General features: G+C 41.8%; 1 protein-coding gene across 11 annotated transcripts in view; it reads left to right on the top strand.

Moving 5' to 3' along the window:
• TMA16 (translation machinery associated 16 homolog) overlaps window positions 1–19834 on the top strand; it is a 62708-nt gene that overhangs the window by 20712 nt on the left and 22162 nt on the right. For all 11 annotated transcript variants that reach the window (XM_070045619.1, XM_070045618.1, XM_070045617.1 and 8 more), the window contains exons 3-5: window positions 14791–14828; window positions 16024–16108; window positions 17250–17398. In XM_070045619.1, the coding sequence (XP_069901720.1) occupies window positions 14791–14828; window positions 16024–16108; window positions 17250–17398 (272 nt within the window). The remainder of the gene's footprint in view (window positions 1–14790; window positions 14829–16023; window positions 16109–17249; window positions 17399–19834) is intronic.

The raw sequence follows: 19834 nt of genomic DNA, 5'->3' as shown, positions 1-19834 counted from the left end.
CTGAGCTGATCTCCCTGTGCCATGTGGCTGCTTCCCACTAGCTATCTGTTTTACATTTGGTAGTGTATATATGTCAATGCTTCTCTCTCACTTCGTCCCAGCTTACCTTTCCCCCTCCCTGTGTCCTTAAGTCCCTTCTCTATGTCTGTGTCTTTATTCCTGTCCTGCCCCTAGGTTCTTCAGAACCATTTTTTTTTACATTCCATATATACGTGTTAGCATATTGTATTTGTTTTTCTCTTTCTCACTTCACTCTGTATGACAGATTCTACGTCCATCCACCTCACTACAAATAACTCAGCTTCATTTCTTTTTATAGCTGAGTAATATTCCATTGTATATATGTGCCACATCTTTATCCATTCAGCTGTCGATGGACACTTAGGTTGCTTCCATGTCCTGGCTATTGTAAATAGAGCTGCAATGAACATTGTGGTACATGACTCTTTTTGAATTATGGTTTTCTCAGGGTATATGCCCAGTAGTGGGATTGCTGGGTTGTATGGTAGTTCTATTTTTAGTTATTTAAGGAACCTCCATACTGTTCTCCATAGTGGCTGTATCAATTTACATTCCTACCAACAGTGCAAGAGGGTTCCCTTATCTCCACACCCTCTCCAGCATTTATTGTTTGTAGATTTTTTGATGATGGTCATTCTGACCAGTGTGAGGTGATACCTCCTTGTAGTTTTCATTTGCATTTCTCTAATGATTAGTGATGTTGAGCATCCTTTCATGTGTTTGTTGGCAATCTATATATCTTCTTTGGAGAAATGTCTCTTTAGGTCTTCAGCCCGTTTTTGGATTGGGTTGTTTGTTATTTTGAAATTGAGCTGCATGATCTGCTTGTAAATTTTGGAGATTAATCCTTTGTCAGTTGCTTCATTTGCGAATATTTTCTCCCATTCTGAGGGTTGTCTTCTCGTCTTGTTTAAGGTTTCTTTTGCTGTGCAAAAGCTTTTAAGTTTCATTAGGTCCCATTTTTTTATTTTTGTTTTTATCTCCATTTCTCTAGGAGGTGGGTCAAAAAGGATCTTGCTGTAATTTATGTCATAGAGTGTTCTGCCTACGTTTTCCTCTAAGAGGTTTATAGTGTCTGGCCTTACATTTAGATCTTTAGTCCATTTTGAGTTTATTTTTTTGTATGGTGTTAGGGAGTGTTCTATTTTCATTCTTTCACATGTAGCTGTCCAGTTTTCCCAGCACCACTTATTAAAGAGGCTGTCTTTTATCCATTTTATATTCTTGCCTCCTTTATCAAAGATAAGGTGACCATATGTGCGTGGGTTTATCTCTGGGCTTTCTCTCCTGTTCTGTTGATCTGTATTTCTGTTTTTGTGCCAGTACCATACTGTCTTGATTACTCTAGCTTTGTAGTATAGTTTGAAGTCAGGGAGGCTGATTCCTCCAACTGCGTTTTTCTTTCTCAAGATTGCTTTGGCTATTTGGGGTCTTTTGTGTTTCTATACAAATTGTGAAATTTTTTGTTCTAGTTCTGTGAAAAATGCCATTGGTAGTTTGATAGGTATTGCATTGAATCTGCAGATTACTTTGGGTAGTATAGTCATTTTCACAATGTTGATTCTTCCTATCCAAACATGGTATAACTCTCCATATCGTTGTATCATCTTTAATTTCTTTCATCAGTGTTTTATATTTTTCTGCATATAGGTCTTTTGACTCCTTAGGTAGGTTTATTCCTAGGTATTTTATTATTTTTCTTGCAGTGGTAAATGGGAGTGTTTTCTTAATTTCACTTTCAGATTTTTCATCATTAGTGTATAGGAATGCCAGAGATTTCTGTGCATTAATTTTGTATCCTGCTACTTGACCAAATTCACTGATTAGTTCTAGTAGTTTTCTGGTAGCATCTTTAGGATGCTCTATGTATAGTATCATGTCATCTGCAAACAGTGACAGTTTTACTTCTTTTCTGATTTTGGATTTCTTTTATTTCTTCTCTGATTGCTGTGGCTAAAACTTCCAAAACTATGTTGAATAATAGTGGTGAGAGTGGGCAACCTTGTCTTGTTCCTGATCTTAGTGGAAATGGTTTCAGTGTTCACCATTGAGAACTATGTTGGCTGTGGGTTTGTCATATATGGCCTTTATTATGTTGAGGTAAGTTCCCTCTATGCCTACTTTCTGGAGGGTTTTTATCATAAATGGGTGTTGAATTTTGTCAAAAGGTTTTTCTGCATCTATTGAGATGATCATATGTTTTTTTTCCTTCACTTTGTTAATATAGTGTATCACATTGATTGATTTGCGTATACTGAAGAATCCTTGAATTTCTAGGATAAACCCCACTTGATCATGGTGTATGATTGTTTTAATGTGCTGTTGGATTCTGTTTGCTAGTATTTTGTTGAGGATTTTTGCATCTATGTTCATCAGTGATATTGGCCTGTAGTTTTCTTTTTTTTGTGACATCTTTGTCTGGTTTTGGTATCGGTGATGGTAGCCTCGTAGAATGAGTTTGGGAGTGTTCCTCCTTTGGCTATATTTGGAAGAGTTAGAGAAGGATAGGTGTTAGCTCTTCTCTAAACGTTTGATAGAATTCACCTGTGAAGCCATCGGGTCCTGGGCTTTTGTTTGTTGGAAGATTTTTAATCACAGGTTCAATTTCAGTGCTTGTGATTGGTCTGTTTATATTTTCGATTTCTTCCTGGTTCAGCCTCAGAAGGTTGTGCTTTTTTAAGAGTTTGTCCATTTCTTCCAGGTTGTCCATTTTATTGGCATATAGTTGCTTGTAGTAATCTCTCATGATCCTTTGTATTTCTGCAGTGTCAGTTGTTACTTCTTTTTCATTTCTAATTCTGTTGATTTGAGTTTTCTCCCTTTTTATCTTGATGAGTCTGGCTGATGGTTTGTCAATTTTGTTTGTTTCCACAAAGAACCAACCTTTAGTTTTATTAATATTTGTGGTCGTTTCCTTCACTTCTTTTCCTTTATTTCTGATCTGATCTTTATGATTTCTTTCCTTCTGCTAACTTTGGGGTTTTTTTGTTCTTCTTTCTCTAATTGCTTTAGGTGTAAGCTGAGGTTGTTTATTTGAGATTTTTCTTGTTTCTTGAGGTAGGATTGTATTGCTATAAACTTCCCTCTTAGAACTGCTTTGCTACATCCCATAGGTTTTGGGTCGTCGTGTTTTTTCATTGTCATTTGTTTCTAGGTATTTCGTTTGTTTGTTTGTTTTGCGCAGCCTCTCACTGTTGTGGCCTCTCCCGTTGGTGGGGCACAGGCCCCGGAGGCGCAGGCTCAGCGGCCATGTCTCACGGGCCCAGCCGCTCTGTGGCATGCGGAATCTTCCTGGACTGGGGCACGAACCCGTGTCCCCTGCATCGACAGGCGGACTCTCAACCACTGTGCCACCAGGGAAGCCTAAATGTTTACAATTGTTACATTTTCTTCTTGGATTGATCCCTTGATCATTATGTAGTGTGCTTTTTTGTCTCTCGTAATAGTCTTTATTTTAAACCTATTTTGTCTGATATGAGAATGGCTATTCTAGCTTTCTTTTGATTTCCATTTGCATGGAATATGTTTTACCATCCCCTCACTTTCAGTCTGTGTGTCCCTAGATCTGAAGTGGGTCTCTTGTAGACAGCATATATATGGGTCTTGTTTTTGTATCCATTCAGCCAGTCTGTGTCTTTTGGTTGGAGTATTTAATCTGTTTACATTCAAGGTAATTATCGATATGTATGTTCCTAGTACCATTTTCTTAATTGTTTTGGGTTTGTTATTGTAGGTCTTTTCCTTCTTTTTTTTTTCTGCCTAGACAAGTTTCTTTAACATTTGTTGTAAAGCTGGTTTGGTGGTGCTGCATTCTCTTAGCTTTTGCTTGTCACTAAAGGTTTTAATTTCTCCATCGCATCTGAATGAGATCCCTGCTAGGTAGAGTAATCTTGGTTGTAGGTTTTTCCCTTTCATCACTTTAAATATTTCCTGCCACTCCCTTCTCGCTTGCAGAGTTTCTGCTGAAAGATCAGCTGTTCACCTTATGGGGATTGCCTTGTATGTTATTTGTTGTTTTTCCCTTGCTGCTTTTAATATTTTTTCTTTGTATTTAATTTTTGATAGTTTGATTAGTGTTTTGGCGTTTCTCTCCTTGGATTTATCCTGTATGGGACTCTCTATGCTTCCTGGACTTGATTGCCTGTTTCCTTTCCCATATTAGGGAAGTTTTCAACTATAATCTCTTCAAATATTTTCTCATTCCCTTTCTTTTTCTTTTCTTCTTCTGGGACCTCTATAATTCAAATGTTGGTGCATTTAATGTTGTCCCAGAGGTCTCTGAGACTGTCTTCAGTTCTTTTCATTCTTTTTTCTTTATTCTGCTCTGCGGTAGTTAGTTTTACTATTTTATCTTCCAGGTCAGTTATCTGTTCTTTTGCCTCAGTTATTCTGCTGTTGATTCCTTCTAGAGAATTTTTAATTTCATTTATTGTGGTGTTCATCGTTATTTGTTTTCTCTTTAGTTCTAGGTCCTTGTTAAACATTTGTTGTATTTTCTCTGTTCTGTTTCCATGATTTTGGATCATCTTTACTATCATTACTCTGAATTCTTTTTCAGGTGGATGCCTGTTTCCTCTTGTTTGGTCTGGTCGGTTTTCACCTTGCTCCTTCATCTGCTGTGTGTTTTTCTGTCTTCTCATTTGGCTTAACTTACTCTGTTTAGGGTCTCCTTTTTGCAGCCTGCAGGTTCGTAGTTCCCATTGTTTTTGGTGTCTGCCCCCAGTGGCCAAGGTTGGTTCAGTGGGTTGTGTAGGCTTCCTTGTGGAGGGGACCGGTGCCTGTGTTCTGGTGGATGAGGCTGTATCTTGTCTTCCTGGTGGGCAGAACCCTGTCTGGTGGTGTGTTTCGGGGTGTCTGTGACCTTATTATGATTTTAGGCAGCCTCTCTGCTAATGGGTGGGGCTGTGTTCCTGTCTTGCTAGTTGTTTGGCATGGGGTGTCCAGCACTGGAGCTTGCTGGTCATTGAGTGGAGCTGGATCTTCGCATTGAGACATAGATCTCTGGGAGAGCTCTCGCCAGTTGATATTATGTGGTGCTGGGAGGTCTCTCGTGGACCAATGTCCTGAGCTTGGCTCTCCCATCTCTGAGGCTCAGACCTGTCAGCTGGCTGGAGCACCAAGATCCTGTGAGCTACACAGCTTAGAGAAAGGGAGAGGAAAAAAGAAAGAAAGGAAAAAATAAGTAAAATAAATAAAATAAAGTTATTAAAATAAAAAAAAATTAAAATAATAAAAAGGAGAACATCGAAACCAATAAACAAGTCCACCAACGATAACAAGTGCTAAAAACTAAACTAAGATAAAAACATAAAAATCTGAAACTGATCAGTCACTTACAGCAAACCCCAAGTCTACAGTTGCTCCCAAAGTCCACCTCCTCAATTTTGGGCTGATTCGTTTTCTATTCAGGTATTCCACAGATGCAAGATACATCAAGTTGTTGGTGGAAATTTAATCTGCTGCTCCTGGGGCTGCTGGGAGAGATTTCCCTTTCTCTTCGTTGTTTGCACAGCTCCTGGGGTTCAGCTTTGGGTTTGGCCCCGCCTCTGCATTTAAGCTGCCCTCTGGCATCTGTTGTTTGCTCAGACAGGAGGGGTTTAAAGGAGTGGCTGATTCGGGGGCTCTGGCTTACTCAGGCCTGGGAGAGGGAGGGGCAGGGAATGTGGGGTGAGCCTGTGGCGGCAGAGGCCAGGAGGATGTTGCGACAGCCTGAGCTGTGCTGTGTTTTCTCTTGGGGAAGTTGTCCCTGGATCACGGGACCCTGGCCGTGGTAGGCTACACAGGCTCCCTGGAGGGGAGGTGTGGATAGTGACCTGTGCTTGCACACAGGTTTCTTGTCTGCGGCAGCAATCTTAGCGTCTTATGCCCGTTTCTGGTGTCCACACTGATAGCCGTGGCTGATGCCCATCTCTGGAGCTCATTTAGGTGGCGCTCTGAATCCCCTCTCCTCATGCACCCTGAAACAGTGGTCTCTTGCCTCTTCGGCAGCTCCAGACTTTTCCCCGGACTCCCTCCCGGCTAGCCGTGGCGCACTAACCCCTTCAGGCTGTGTTCACGCAGCCAACCCCAGTCCTCTCCCTGGGATCTGACCGAAGCCCAAGCCTCAGCTCCCAGCCCCCGCCCGCCCCAGCGGGTGAGCAGACAAGCCTCTCGGGCTGGTGAGTGTCGGTCGGCACCGATCCTCTGCGGGAATCTCTCCACTTTGCCCTCTGCACCCCTGTTGCTGTGCTCTCCTCCGAGGCTCCGAAGCTCCCCCCCTCCGCCACCCGTAGTCTCCGCCCGCGAACGGGCTCCTAGTGTGTGGAAACTTTTCCTCCTTCACAGCTCCCTCCCACTGGTGCAGGTCCCGTCCCTATTCTTTTGTCTCTGTGTTTTCTTTTGCCCTACCCAGGTACGTGGGGAGTTTCTTGCCTTTTGGGAGGTCTGAGGTCTTCTTCCAGCGTTCAGTAGGTGTTCTGTAGGAGCTGTTCCACATGCAGATGTATTTTTGATGTATCTGTGGGGAGGAAGGTGATCTCCGCGTCTTACTCCTCTGCCATCTTGAAGGTCCTCTCTTTTCTGTACCTTTTTGACATGATATACTACTTACATGATTTTGCTATCACCTATATCAGTATCTCACAAACTTTGGTATACATGAGATGCACCTGTAAGGTGTATTAAAATAGATTTTTGGGCCTCATTCCTAGAGGTTTCCTTTCAGAAAGTCTGGGACAGGGCCAAGATGTTGCATTTCTGACAAGTTTCCAGTAATATTGATGCTGTTGCTGCTGGTTCAGGCATTGATGTATAGTATTCTTTAATTATATTCTTTAAAAATAATTTTCCCTCAAATATTGTTTTTAAAGGAGACATTTTATCTCTGTTAAAACCAAGTAGATACTATTGTCTTCCCTGAGTGGTTTGAGCTTGAGGCATGTTTGCTTATTTTTGGGGGAAAGATTTGGCAAAGGTTGGAAGACTTGTAAAATGAACTGACATTAAACTAAGTTTTCTCCTTAATGTAATCGGAAAGAGTGCAAAGAAAATGACGGGAAAAGTAACTTGCTTACCATTTGATTAAAGATTATTTAATTCTCTGTATATGAACTACCTAAAGTTACCTTACATAGTACCAGTGGTATACATGCAGTATTTTCAGAAATAACGCTTTAGAATATGATTAAGTACTTCAGTTCACTGTAAATACTTGTGATGTTTATATGTTGTTATTTATATTCAGGATCTTATGCACTGATTTAATGTTGATTTACAGTCAGCATTACAGAAAAATTACCTAAGGGTAAAGCAGAACAACATGCTAATCTCATATATAAAACTTGTCCTAAAGAAGTTCTGTTGTTGGCCAAGGTTCTATTTTAATAGTGCAGAGTTGAACAATCTTTAATTTTTTGTGCTTGGGTGATGTTTTAAACAGGCTGAGCTTTCTCTTTTTTCTTAATTTATTTTAAAGAAGTCATCAGTGTAGCAGTCATGGCCCCAGAAGCAAACAAATGTACAGTTTTAATAGTGTCTAACATTTTATGAAACAGGCTTACACTTGTCATGACTAGCAGCATCAGTGACCGTGAGTCCTGTTCAGTTAAGTGGGAGCGTGGTCACAAATAGCATTTTGAAATGCAGCTCATCTCCCTGCCTTAGAGCAGTACTTCCAGCAAGACAGAAATGGAGAATTGCATATTTTCAAAAGATGGCTGGTGACAAGATACTCAGACTGTAGTGGCAGCTGTAAGCAAGATGATAGAAGAGGTACCAACAGGACTTGGCCTTGAACGTCAGGTGCATGTGATGTCTTAGAAAGAAATAGCAGTTAGCAGGTACTGCTTTACTCAGCAGCTTGAAACAAAAACAGTTCCTCTGTCAGGGATCCCAGAGCCACTTAACTGGGTGCTTTGGGGTCAGGGTCTCTCGCAAGGTTACAGTCAAGGTGTTGGCTGGGGCCGCATCATCGCAGGGCTTGATAGGGAGAGGTTTTGCTTCCAGGCTATTTACATGGTGGTCGACAGACCTGTTGTGGCAGCTGTTGGCTGGAGACATCAGTTCCCTACCACGTGAGCTACTCACCACGTGAGCTACTCACCACGTGAGCTGCTCACCACGTGGCAGCATGTGTCCTCCAGAGCAAAGGCTCTGAGATAGAGTGAGAGGGGGTGACAGTTCCAGCAAGATGCCTGCAGGGTCCTTCATGACAGCCACCACCGACGGCCTTCAGTGCTGGTGAAGAAGGCGAAGGAAATGGTGGGGCATTGGTGTCACATGGTCTGGATTGGAAGGAGCCCCGAGCCAGGGAGGTGACGTGCCCTTCACCCAGCCCGCGTCCCCAGGGCCGACCCCCAGCTCAGGCTCTGGGGCCTGCTGCCAGTCCTCCGCCTTCCCCACCCCGTGGGCCCCCCTGGGCTGGGATCCCCTTTGCCACTCTCTACAGCTCTCTTCAAGAAGGGCCCTTTGTCCTTCTCCACCCCGTGCCCCGTTCCCACTGTGCTTTGAAGACTGTGCTGGTGAGAAGAGGCCCGGGTGGGAGGCGGTCAGCAGGGTCTTCCAAGCGCCTGTACGCCCTACCGCCCGGCACACACAGCTTCCCAGTGAGCGGCTGTGGGGGAAAGAGGTGGGGCCGGCCCAGTTCTTACTCCAGCATCAGCTCCACCTACTGCAGAAGCAGGGGTTAGCCTTGCCCAGCCTTTAGGGATTTTGGTGGGGAAAAGAGCTTTCAAGAGAGGAGGGTGATTTTAGAGAGGGGTGACAGTGAACCCTGGGAGGGTGGGAGGGAAGAGGAGGGGCGGCCGCCTGTCTCCCTCCCCTACCTCCCCCCCCCAATGGAGGGCGCAGCAGTTAGAAGGGAGGGAGTCTGTTGCCGCTTAGCCTCAGAATAAAGGCGCCGTTTACTGCCTCAGTTTAAAAAAGGAAAGAGAAGACAACGTTTGCAACGTCGTTTCTAAGTGACATCCATCACTGTTGCACTATTTTATTTGTTAGAAAAGAGTCATTAGGTCCAGCCACGCTCAGGGAGGAGAGGGGCGTGAGTATCAAACCAGCAAGAATCGGCAGTGGGGACCATCTTGGATATGACCACGTCCTGGTAGTGCCTGCCTGCCGAAGGTACTTGGTGTTACAAGGAGGAAGGGTAGCCAGGCAGCTGGAGGGTCTGGTCTCTGTTCTTTAACAGAGAATCCAGGGTTCTTTGTGCTACTTCCTAAGATTTATTTTTAGGGAGTGAGAGAGGTGGGGGAGGATATTGTTAGGGCGTAGAGCTGCGGGATTCGTCAGGTAGACTCTTAGAGGTGGAGCCTGATTACCTGAAGATACTGCACGCGTGGTAGCAGCACAGAGTAGAGCCAAATGCTCTTCATCTTGAGCATTTGAATGCTCTGGTTTAGGACTGTATGAAATACTGCTTCTGTTCCTATTCATAGAAACTAGTGTGGTTTGAAGACTAGCACATTTCAAGTGGTGCACAGTTTATAGGCAGCAAAGAGTTATTCTGTATCATGCTTTTAGCTTTATTTTATGACTTCTCAGCGTAGTGACATCTTGTTGCTGTGTACTACTCTCATATTTTGTCCCATTGGGTATGTAGCAAAGAACTCTAGATAGCAAATGAAGGTTATTTAATATGGAAAATCAACAGAGAGAAGCTAAGTGTAATGGGTAAGAATCTAGGAAACAGCTGTTTTTGAGAATCAGTCTCAGATTTCTCTTCTTTTCTTCATCGCAGCTCCACCCCACTGTAGTTCAGGCTCCCAGTGCGTTCATTCAGAACTGTAGCAAACTTGACTTCTAACTAGACTCTCTCCTGCGGTATAAATAAGATACGACAAAGCAGACATATTTGAAGCGTACAGCGTCTGGGTTTTGGCAATATGTGGTGTAACCACTGTGATCAGTGTACGTATAGTGCATTTTCATCCTCCCCAAAGCTCTTCCCGGTCAAGTCTCAGCTCTCCGCCCCTAGCCTTGGCACCTGTTGATTTGCTCTGTATTTTGGTAGATGAGATTTGTCTTCCGTAGTGTTTCATGTAAATGGAATCATACTGTATGTAATTTTTGTGCCAGATTTTTTCAATTATACTGTTTGTGAAATTTGTTGTCTTTCTCTTTTATTACTGAGTAGTGTTCCGTTGTATGGATATATGCAGTTTTTTAATCCATTTACCTGTTGGTGGTCATTTGGATTGTTTATAGTTTTTGGCTCTTTTCAGGGTCTGCAAACTAAGTGGCCATCCACCTGTTTTGTAAAAAAAGTTTGTTTTATTGGAAAGCAGCTATGCCCAATCCTTTCACGTTGTTTGCAGCTGCTTTGAGGCTACAGTGGCAGAGATGAGTAGTTATGACAGACCAACCACATGGCCCTCAAAGCCTAGTTTGTTACTAGCTGACATTTAAGCAAAGAGTATCAACCCTGCTGTTACATTTTGATAAAGCTGCCATGAACATTAGGGTATAGGTGTTTCTGTGGACATAAAACATTTTTCTTTCAGTTCTTAGAACTGGAATTGCTGGGTCATACAGAAGATATATGTTCAAGTAAATAAGAAGTTGAGTTTTTAAGAAATTGTTTAAAAGAATGAAGTCATGTGGTGGGGATAATGTTTAAGTATATAAAAAATTATCTGCAGTGATGGTACCATTTTATTTTTTTCCCAGTGATGTGTAAGAGTTACATTCACTCCATTTCCTCTCAAACATGTTGTATTTTCAGTTTTAAGACAGATTTTAGCCAATCTAGTAGGTGTACAGTAGTATCTCAGTGTGGTTTTAATTTGTATTTCTTTATGACTAATGATATATTTTTATGTGCTTTTTGTTCACTTTTATGTCTTTGTTGAAAAGTCTGTTAAAATCTTTTTCCTTTTGGTTTTGAATTTTGTTTGTAGTTAGGTAGTAAGAACTATTTGTATATTCTTAATGCAAGTATGTTATTGTTTTGTGAATATTTTCTCCATTCTGTGGCTAAAAAGTTTTTATTAAAAAGGCTTCATTTTAGTTCTCCAGTTTTCTAGTTGTTTTAAGTGGGAGGGTAAATCTGGTCTGCTTTGTTAGGGCAGGGACAGTGGATTTATTTTTCTTCATTGCTGTATCCCTAGTGGCTAGCATAAAGTGTTGCAAAAGCTAGCATCCAAAGGTCTTTTCTGAATGAATTAGAATTAAGAATAACAATAATAGGAGGCATATATCACCTAGACCAGTTTTTTGAGAGTAAATGAGTTCTTTTTCTTTGTTACAATTCTTATCAAATGGATGAAAAGTAAACATTCTTTTGTTCTTGTTGAAGTTTAAAAGGTGATAGTGATGCATTTTGGTCTTGGTGGCAGCACTCAGTCTTCTAGAAGGTCCTCATTATTTTGTGCACAAGTATTCTGCATATTACAAAATATAATCAAGCTTTCTTTTGTGTTCTCAAAACCAATTTGTTTTATAGGTATCATTTAGTCATTGCAGAGCAGGAAAAAAAATTTTTATTTTATTTTTTTTTTAAACATCTTTATTGGGGTATAATTACTTTACAATGGTGTGTTAGTTTCTGCTTTATAACAAAGTGAATCAGTTATACATATACATATGTTCCCATATCTCTTCCCTCTTGCATCTTCCTCCCTCCCATCCTCCCTATCCCACCCCTCCAGGCGGTCACAAAGCACCGAGCTGATATCCCTGTGCTATGCGGCTGCTTCCCACTAGCTATCTACCTTACGTTTGGTAGTGTACATATGTCCATGCCTCTCTCTCGCTTTGTTACAGCTCACCCTTCCCCCTCCCCATATCCTCAAGTCCGTTCTGCAGTAGGTCTGTGTCTTTTATTCCTGTGTTACCCCTAGGTTCTTCATGACATTTTTTTCCCCTTAAATTCCATATATATGTGTTAGCATACGGTATTTGGCTTTCTCTTTCTGACTTACTTCACTCTGTGTGACAGACTCTAGGTCTATCCACCTCATTACAAATAGCTCAATTTCATTTCTTTTTATGGCTGAGTAATATTCCATTGTATATATGTGCCACATCTTCTTTATCCATTCATTTGATGATGGGCACTTAGGTTGTTTCCATCTCCGGGCTATTGTAAATAGAGCTGCAATGAACATTTTGGTACATGACTCTTTTTGAATTATGGTTTTCTCAGGGTATATGCCCAGTAGTGGGATTGCTGGGTCATATGGTAGTTCTATTTGTAGTTTTTTAAGGAACCTGCATACTGTTCTCCATAGTGGCTGTACCAATTCACATTCCCACCAGCAGTGCAGGAGTGTTCCCTTTTCTCCACACCCTCTCCAGCATTTATTGTTTCTAGATTTTTTGATGATGGCCATTCTGACTGGTGTGAGATGATATCTCATTGTAGTTTTGATTTGCATTTCTCTAATGATTAATGATGTTGAGCATTCTTTCATGTGTTTGTTGGCAGTCTGTATATGTTCTTTGGAGAAATGTCTATTTAGGTCTCCTTCCCATTTTTGGATTGGATTGTTTGTTTTTTTGTTATTGAGCTGCATGAGCTGCTTGTAAATTTTGGAAATTAATCCTTTGTCAGTTGCTTCATTTGCAAATATTTTCTCCCATTCTGAGAGTTGTCTTTTGGTCTTGTTTATGGTTTCCTTTGCTGTGCAAAAGCTTTGAAGTTTCATTAGGTCCCATTTGTTTATTTTTGTTTTTATTTCCATTTCTCTAGGAGGTGGGTCAAAAAGGATCTTGCTGTGATTTACGTCATAGACTGTTCTGCCTATGTTTTCCTCTAAGAGTTTGATAGTTTCTGGCCTTACATTTAGGTCTTTAATCCATTTTGACCTTATTTTTGTGTATGGTGTTAGGGAGTGATCTAATCTCATACTTTTACATGTACTTGTCCAGTTTTCCCAGCACCACTTATTAAAGAGGCTGTGCTTTCTCCACTGTACATTCCTGCCTCCTTTATCAAAGATAAGGTGACCATATGTGCGTGGGTTTATCTCTGGGATTTCTATCCTGTTCCATTGATCTATCTTTCTGTTTTTGTGCCAGTACCATACTGTCTTGATTACTGTAGCCTTGTAGTATAGTCTGAAGTCAGGGAGCCTGATTCCTCCAGCTCCGTTTTTCATTCTCAATATTGCTTTGGCTATTCGGGGTCTTTTGTGTTTCCATACAAATTGTGAAATTTTTTGTTCTAGTTCTGTGAAAAATGCCATTGGTAGTTTGATAGGGATTGCATTGAATCTGTAGATTGTTTTGGGTGGTAGAGTCATTTTCACAATGTTGATTCTTCCAATCCAAGAACATGGTATATCTCTCCATCTATTTGTATCATCCTTAATTTCTTTCATCAGTGTCTTATAATTTTCTGCATACAGGTCTTTTGCCTCCTTAGGTAGGTTTATTCCTAGCTATTTTATTCTTTGTGTTGCAAAGGTAAATGGGAGTGTTTTCTTGATTTCACTTTCAGATTTTTCATCATTAGTGTATAGGAATGCCAGAGATTTCTGTGCATTAATTTTGTATCCTGCAACTTTACCGAATTCATTGATTAGCTCTAGTAGTTTTCTGGTAGCATCTTTAGGATTCTCTATGTATAGTATCATGTCATCTGCAAACAGTGACAGCTTTACTTCTTTTCCGATTTGGATTCCTTTTATTTCCTTTTCTTCTCTGATTGCTGTGGCTAAAACTTCCAAAACTATATTGAATAAGAGTGGTGAGAGTGGGCAGCCTTGTCTTGTTCCTGATCTTAGTGGAAATGCTTTCAGTTTTTCACCGTTGAAGATGACGTTGGCTGTGGGTTTGTCATATATGGCCTTTATTATGTTGAGGAAAGTTCCCTCTTTGCCTACTTTCTGGAGGGTTTTTATCATAAATGGGTGTTGAATTTTGTCAAAAGCTTTCTCTGCATCTATTGAGATGATCATATGGTTTTTCTCCTTCAGTTTGTTAATATGGTGTATCACATTGATTGATTTGCGTATATTGAAGAATCCTTGCATTCCTGGGATAAACCCCACTTGATCATGGTGTATGATCCTTTTAATGTGCTGTTGAATTCTGTTTGCTAGCATTTTGTTGAGGATTTTTGCATCTATGTTCATCAGTGGTATTGGCCTGTAGTTTTCTTTTTTTGTGACATCCTTGTCCGGTTTTGGTATCAAGGTGATGGTGGCCTCGTAGAATGAGTTTGGGAGTGTTCCTCCCTCTGCTATATTTTGGAAGAGTTTGAGAAGGATAGGTGTTAGCTCTTCTCTAAATGTTTGATAGAATTCGCCTGTGAAGCCATCTGGTCCTGGGCTTTTGTTTGTTGGAAGATTTTTAATCACAGGTTCAATTTCAGTGCTTGTGATTGGTCTGTTCATATTTTCTATTTCTTCCTGATTCAGTCTTGGCAGGTTGTGCATTTCTAAGAATTTTGTTCCAGTGATTTAAAAGAGAAGCATGGTATTCAGTGTTTCTTAATTTAAAAAAATTAATTTCGGGACTTCCCTGGTGGTGCAGTGGTTAAGACTCCGTGCTCCCAATGCAGGGGGCCTGGGTTTGGTCCCTGGTCAGGGAACTAGATCCCACGCATGCCGCAACTAAGAGTTCGCATGCCACCACTAAGGAGCACACGTGCCGCAGCTAAGGAGCCCACCTGCTCCAGCTAAGACCCGGTGCAACCAAATAAATAAACAAAATAATTTTTAAAAATTAATTTCATATGCATAAAAGAATGATCTTTGAATTAAGGTTCTTTGGGTAGTTTTTGTTGCTTTTGACAGATTTTTAAAACTTGCTTTGGAAGTTTTCTGACACATACACACTTTTTCTCCCAAGACTGAAGAATGAAAAGGCGTTACGTCTCAAACTTATTGGTAAGTGGATATACTTATTTGAAGTTCTTCTCTATACCTATTTTCTTTTGACTCTCTTAGTAAAATACTATTTTTATCTAAGTGAATTTTCTCTACCAGACTTGATCAAAACAAAATAAAATCAATCAATAAGCTCTGAGAACAAACTGTTAATAATATCTAGCTCAGTTTTCTAGAAACTGTTTAGTACCTACCTACCTGTTTTTATCTATCCCCCCCTTCCTGTCTCTCTCTCTCTCTCTCTCTCAATTTTAATTCTAGCTCCCTGACCATTAGAATTATGAAGGATTTTGAAAATAACAATTCATATTTAATGATGTGAATATATACATCCTCAGTCTGTATCTCAGTGTCATAGTCTTTTTGTGTGTGTGACAAGTCCTAGTCTTTTTGTGTGTGTGACAAGTCTGAGATTTCAGAAGAGTGGCTATTAGGCTTTATAACCAAAATGAGAGGTATTTGAACCATTAACTCTAATGCTTTATCAGGCAATAGAATAGTATTTCTAAACGGTTTGTCAGTAATCCTGGGTAGGGCCATTTCTTGATTTGTAATATTGAGAAATCTAATTGAAAGTGACACCCCGATGGTTAGATTTACTCATAAGGATGAAGTCTGTCAGCTCCGTGATTATAAATGTCAGTCATTCTGCACAGTATAGGGCAGATCTTGTATGCCTAAGATATTTACTAACTTTGAGGCCCTGAACAGGTTACTTAACCTGTCTCTTCTAAATGGAGATAATAATAATAATAATCCTCATAAGATTGTAAAGGTCTTGACATAGTGACTGCTGCTTATTAAATGTTCAGCAGATGTCATCTTCTTCATTAATCTGATCAGACTCTCATTTTTGTTATTTCGGATAAGTTCAATCCTTTGCTTTATAAATACCTAGAACTTCATGTTCTGTTAAGAGTGTTCTTTCCTTTTTTAAATTTTTTGTATCCTTACTGGATAAGAAATATATACAGAAAAGCGTCCCTCCTACCCTTGTCTCTTGCCCCAATTAAAATGTGACAATTTAATTTCTGACAGACTGATTTAGTTAGCTTTGAGCCCACACAAAACTTTATTTAACTTTGAAATAAATTTTGATACTGTTTTAAACACATTGATGTTGAAAATTATAATGACTACCTCTGCTTGAATGATGACTTGTGGTGTTAAACTGTCTTGGTACTTGTTGTTATAGGTGAAAAACTGCAGTGGTTTCAAAATCATCTTGATCCCCAAAAAGTAGGATATTCAAAGAGAGATGCTTGTGAATTAATTGAAAGGTAAACACTGGGCATGTTATGAGCAAAGGGTCAGTAACAGGAATTCCCCAGCTTGATTCTTCAAGATTCAGAGTTCTATTCGGGATTTATAGATGAGCAAATGAGCTTTGTTATCAAGACTTTGGATTCTTACACTAGCTTAGCCATTTTAGTAGCTTTGTAACCTTTCTGGGCCTCGGAGTGGTAGTTAGCCCAGTTTCTTGGCTTCCTGGAGGAATGTCATCTAAACTGACATCTAAAGATAGGGGTTAGCAGATTGAGGTGAGGTAGTTGGAGCCTCTAGGCAGAGAGAACAAGATCTGAAAGGCCCGGGGTGAGAGCAACGTATTTAGTGATCTGCCAGACATTTAATAAGACTGAAATAATAGGTTCAAGGAGGGAATTGTGACAGGTAGGATAAACAACCAGCTTTTGAAAGATTTCAGATATCAGTGTAAGAGTTTGGACTTTATCCAAGGACTGTGGGAGACATAGTTACAGCAAGCACCTGCGATGGTCACATTTTTAAACTTTAGAAAGGTCTCAGTTGGAGGAATGAGGAAAATGGACGAGGGGGCAGGCTTTGGCTGGGAGACTGCTGAGAGACTGATGAAGCAGTCCAGGCAAGAGGTGATGGTGGGAGCAGTGTGGTGAAGAGAAATGAAAGAGTGCAGACCTTTGAAGGAAGCGGAAGTCCCCATCTTTAATGAAGACTTAGATGTGGCGTAAAAGGGAGAGAAGCGAGGAGTCGGGGGGGGGGGCACTCGCATTCCTCACTTGGGCAGCTGGATGAATGGTTGTCCCAGGGGATGGAGCGGGTCGGGAGGGGGCGCCTAGGGGCAGCGCGGAGGCAAGGCCAGGGGTGGCATGTTAAGCCAGATGGAGATGTCCAGGAGGTGGCTGAGTACGTGGATACGGAGTTTGTTTAACAGACACTTTAATGGCAGGCTTTGATGTGGTCACAGGAATTTTGAAAATGGTTAAGTTACCACGAGAAGGTCTGAGAACTTAAGGAACTCAGAGGAATATAAAAACTTCAGGGACAGGCGAAGGCTGGGGATTATGGTGGGGTTTTTTTGGGGCGGGGGGAGATTATCTTTTAAATGAACTAATATAAGCCAAACAGAGACTCTGTAAGTCAGATCATTTTCTTGTTTTTCAGGTATTTAAATCGGTTCAGCAGTGAGCTGGAGCAGATTGAGTTACACAACAGCATCAAGGCCAGGCGGGGCCGGCGGCACTGCGCCCGAGAGGCGGCCATCAAGCAGACCACGGAGCGAGAGTGGCGGCAGTACAGGGGCTGCGGCCTCGGTAGGAGCGGGAGGGCGGCAGTACGGGGCTTGGTGTGTTCTCAGCGTACCTTCCCTTCTTTCTAGTCATATTTGGCTTTACTTATTCTATTTATTTAGTTTAGTTTGATTTTCTTCCTTTGATTTCCTTTCCTTTTGAGTGTTTGGAATAATTTTTGAATTCATCCTTTTTTTCCTCCTACATTCCCCAAACTGTCAGTGTTGACAGTGACTTATCTTTCTACTCTGACAGTAAGGTTTTCCTCTCCCTTCCAGTGTACTTGATTTGCTTTGTTCTAGAGTTTTACTTGCCCGTCTCCAACCACAGCGACGTTTCTTTAGAGTAAGTACTGTGTCCTCTTGTCTTTGTAAGTCTTGTAGTAAAGAGCTATACTTGTTGCAGCATTTCTTGAGAAATTATAGAAATCAAATTTTCTTTCTTAGCACTAGCATTTCTTACAGTTCCTGAAGACAAGTATGTTGTGGGCTTAACAACACTGTCTGAAGAAAGGCGCTTAGGAGGAGAGGAGAGGGCACTTGTAAGGGCTTGCAAAGCCCAAAGTCAGGTGATGACCCAAGGGCTACATGGCCTGCAAATGGTGTTTGATTGGCTTATTAATTGTCAGTATAAGAAAATCTGCTGATTTCACATGAAAAATGTAGATTTCTGGCTTCTCGTAAAACATGCGGTGGTCTGGCAGCGTCATCTGCTAGAGCAAAGTAGCGACTGTCCCTTTTAGATTTGAGCATTCAGTGGTTCCAAACCTTCCTTCATTCACATTCCCTGCCTGGTCCCTGTAGGCGTTCCTGTGTGGATTTGCTTGGGAAGTACAGTAAATGAAATGCTTAAAGCAACATTAGGTTTTTAAATTTTAATAATAACAATAGGGCCCTGAAGCAGATACCCTGTGGGTAACTGTTGTGTTAGTCCCAGCCTGTGCATAGTGATGCTGTGCGCCAGGAAGGTCTGGGGCGGCCTCCACAGGCATTCTCCCCACTGGAGCCAGTGTTGTGGCTGGACCCCACCCTCGTGGTTCTTACTGTGATTGTAGGGTGCACCTCAGCAAAAACCAGCAGGGAGCTTTGAAAAAAACAAGATTTAGTGCTTAAAAGTCCTGGATGGTACAGGACATGCCTGAGAGCCACACAGCGAGGTCTCCAGTAGAGAAAGAGGGAGGGAACAGGGACCTGGGGCCCTGCCTTTGTTAGGGTCATAGGCGGGATGCCTGGGGTTTCATGGGTTCACTCTTCATAAAGGCGCCAGCAGGGGGAACGGGGTCACTCAGGTGGTCAGTTATCTGCGTTCCCCAGGGCTTTCTAATAGGGGAACTTCGTGGGGGAGGAGCCTGGTCCCTCACCTAGTTGTTTTGCTGGAGCTGTGTCAGTCTGGCCGTAGGTGGATCCATAGAGTTGGATGTCTTCGCAGCATATGCCTCGACAGCTGGAAGGTTGGCATCAGGCACTTACCCTCAGTGACACTGTGAGCCCTGAGTAGATGGCAGTTCCTCCACATCATTCCTAAGCAGTGAGTGTCTTCACTGAAGAAACAACAGAATAACTTCAGAACTAGATAGATCTGGACTTAAACCCTTACAGCTTACTATATAACAGGGCAAGTTTCTTCCCACCCACTCCCTGGCCTTGTTACCTTCTATTTAAAAATAGAGGTAAATAGTGCACCTCCTTCCCAGGTTGTTTAAAAGTCAAGAGATGGGCTTCCCTGGTGGCGCAGTGGTTGAGAGTCCGCCTGCCAATGCAGGGGACATGGGTTCGTGCCCCGGTCCGGGAAGATCCCACATGCTGCGGAGCGGCTGGGCCCGTGAGCCATGGCCGCTGAGCCTGCGCGTCCGGAGCCTGTGCTCCGCGACGGGAGAGGCCACAACGGTGAGAGGCCCACGTATGGCAAAAAAAAAAAAAGTCAGATGAGATTTCACGTATCAAGTGCCTGACACAGAACCTACTGTAGGAGGTTGAGGGAGAGCTTCGGCCACTGTGTCCTTTTCACCTCAGTTTGTCTATGCTTGTAGTCTCCATTTCCTCATTTTTCCATTTTTATTGGAACCCCTTAATTAAGCTTTTGTAGCCACCACTCAACTAAAAGCCCTTGTCACCAATGACCTTTAAGTTGCTAAGACACATAGTGCCTGTACTGGGCACTCATGTAGTCAACTTTTCTGCAGTGTTCGATACAGATGATCCCTTGATTTCTTGTCACACTTTTTATTTGGGGTAGAAGCCCCTGACCTTCCCTGGTTTTCCTCCAAGTTAACTGACCATGACTTCAGTGTCCTGAGTTGAATCCCTCATAGCCTCACAAACTAAATATTGACCCAGGTCCTTGTCCTTGGGCCTCTTCTCTTTTCTATTTACATGAATTTCCTGAGTTGATGTCATTCAGTCCTGTGGTTTTAAATACCATTTAAATGCTCATAACTTCCAAATTTATATTCTCAATACT

This window comes from Globicephala melas, chromosome 5 (assembly GCF_963455315.2).
Source record: "Globicephala melas chromosome 5, mGloMel1.2, whole genome shotgun sequence".
Lineage (NCBI taxonomy): Eukaryota > Metazoa > Chordata > Mammalia > Artiodactyla > Delphinidae > Globicephala > Globicephala melas.
The sequence above is the reverse complement of the archived record's forward strand: the minus strand, read 5'-3'. Positions and strand labels throughout refer to the sequence as shown.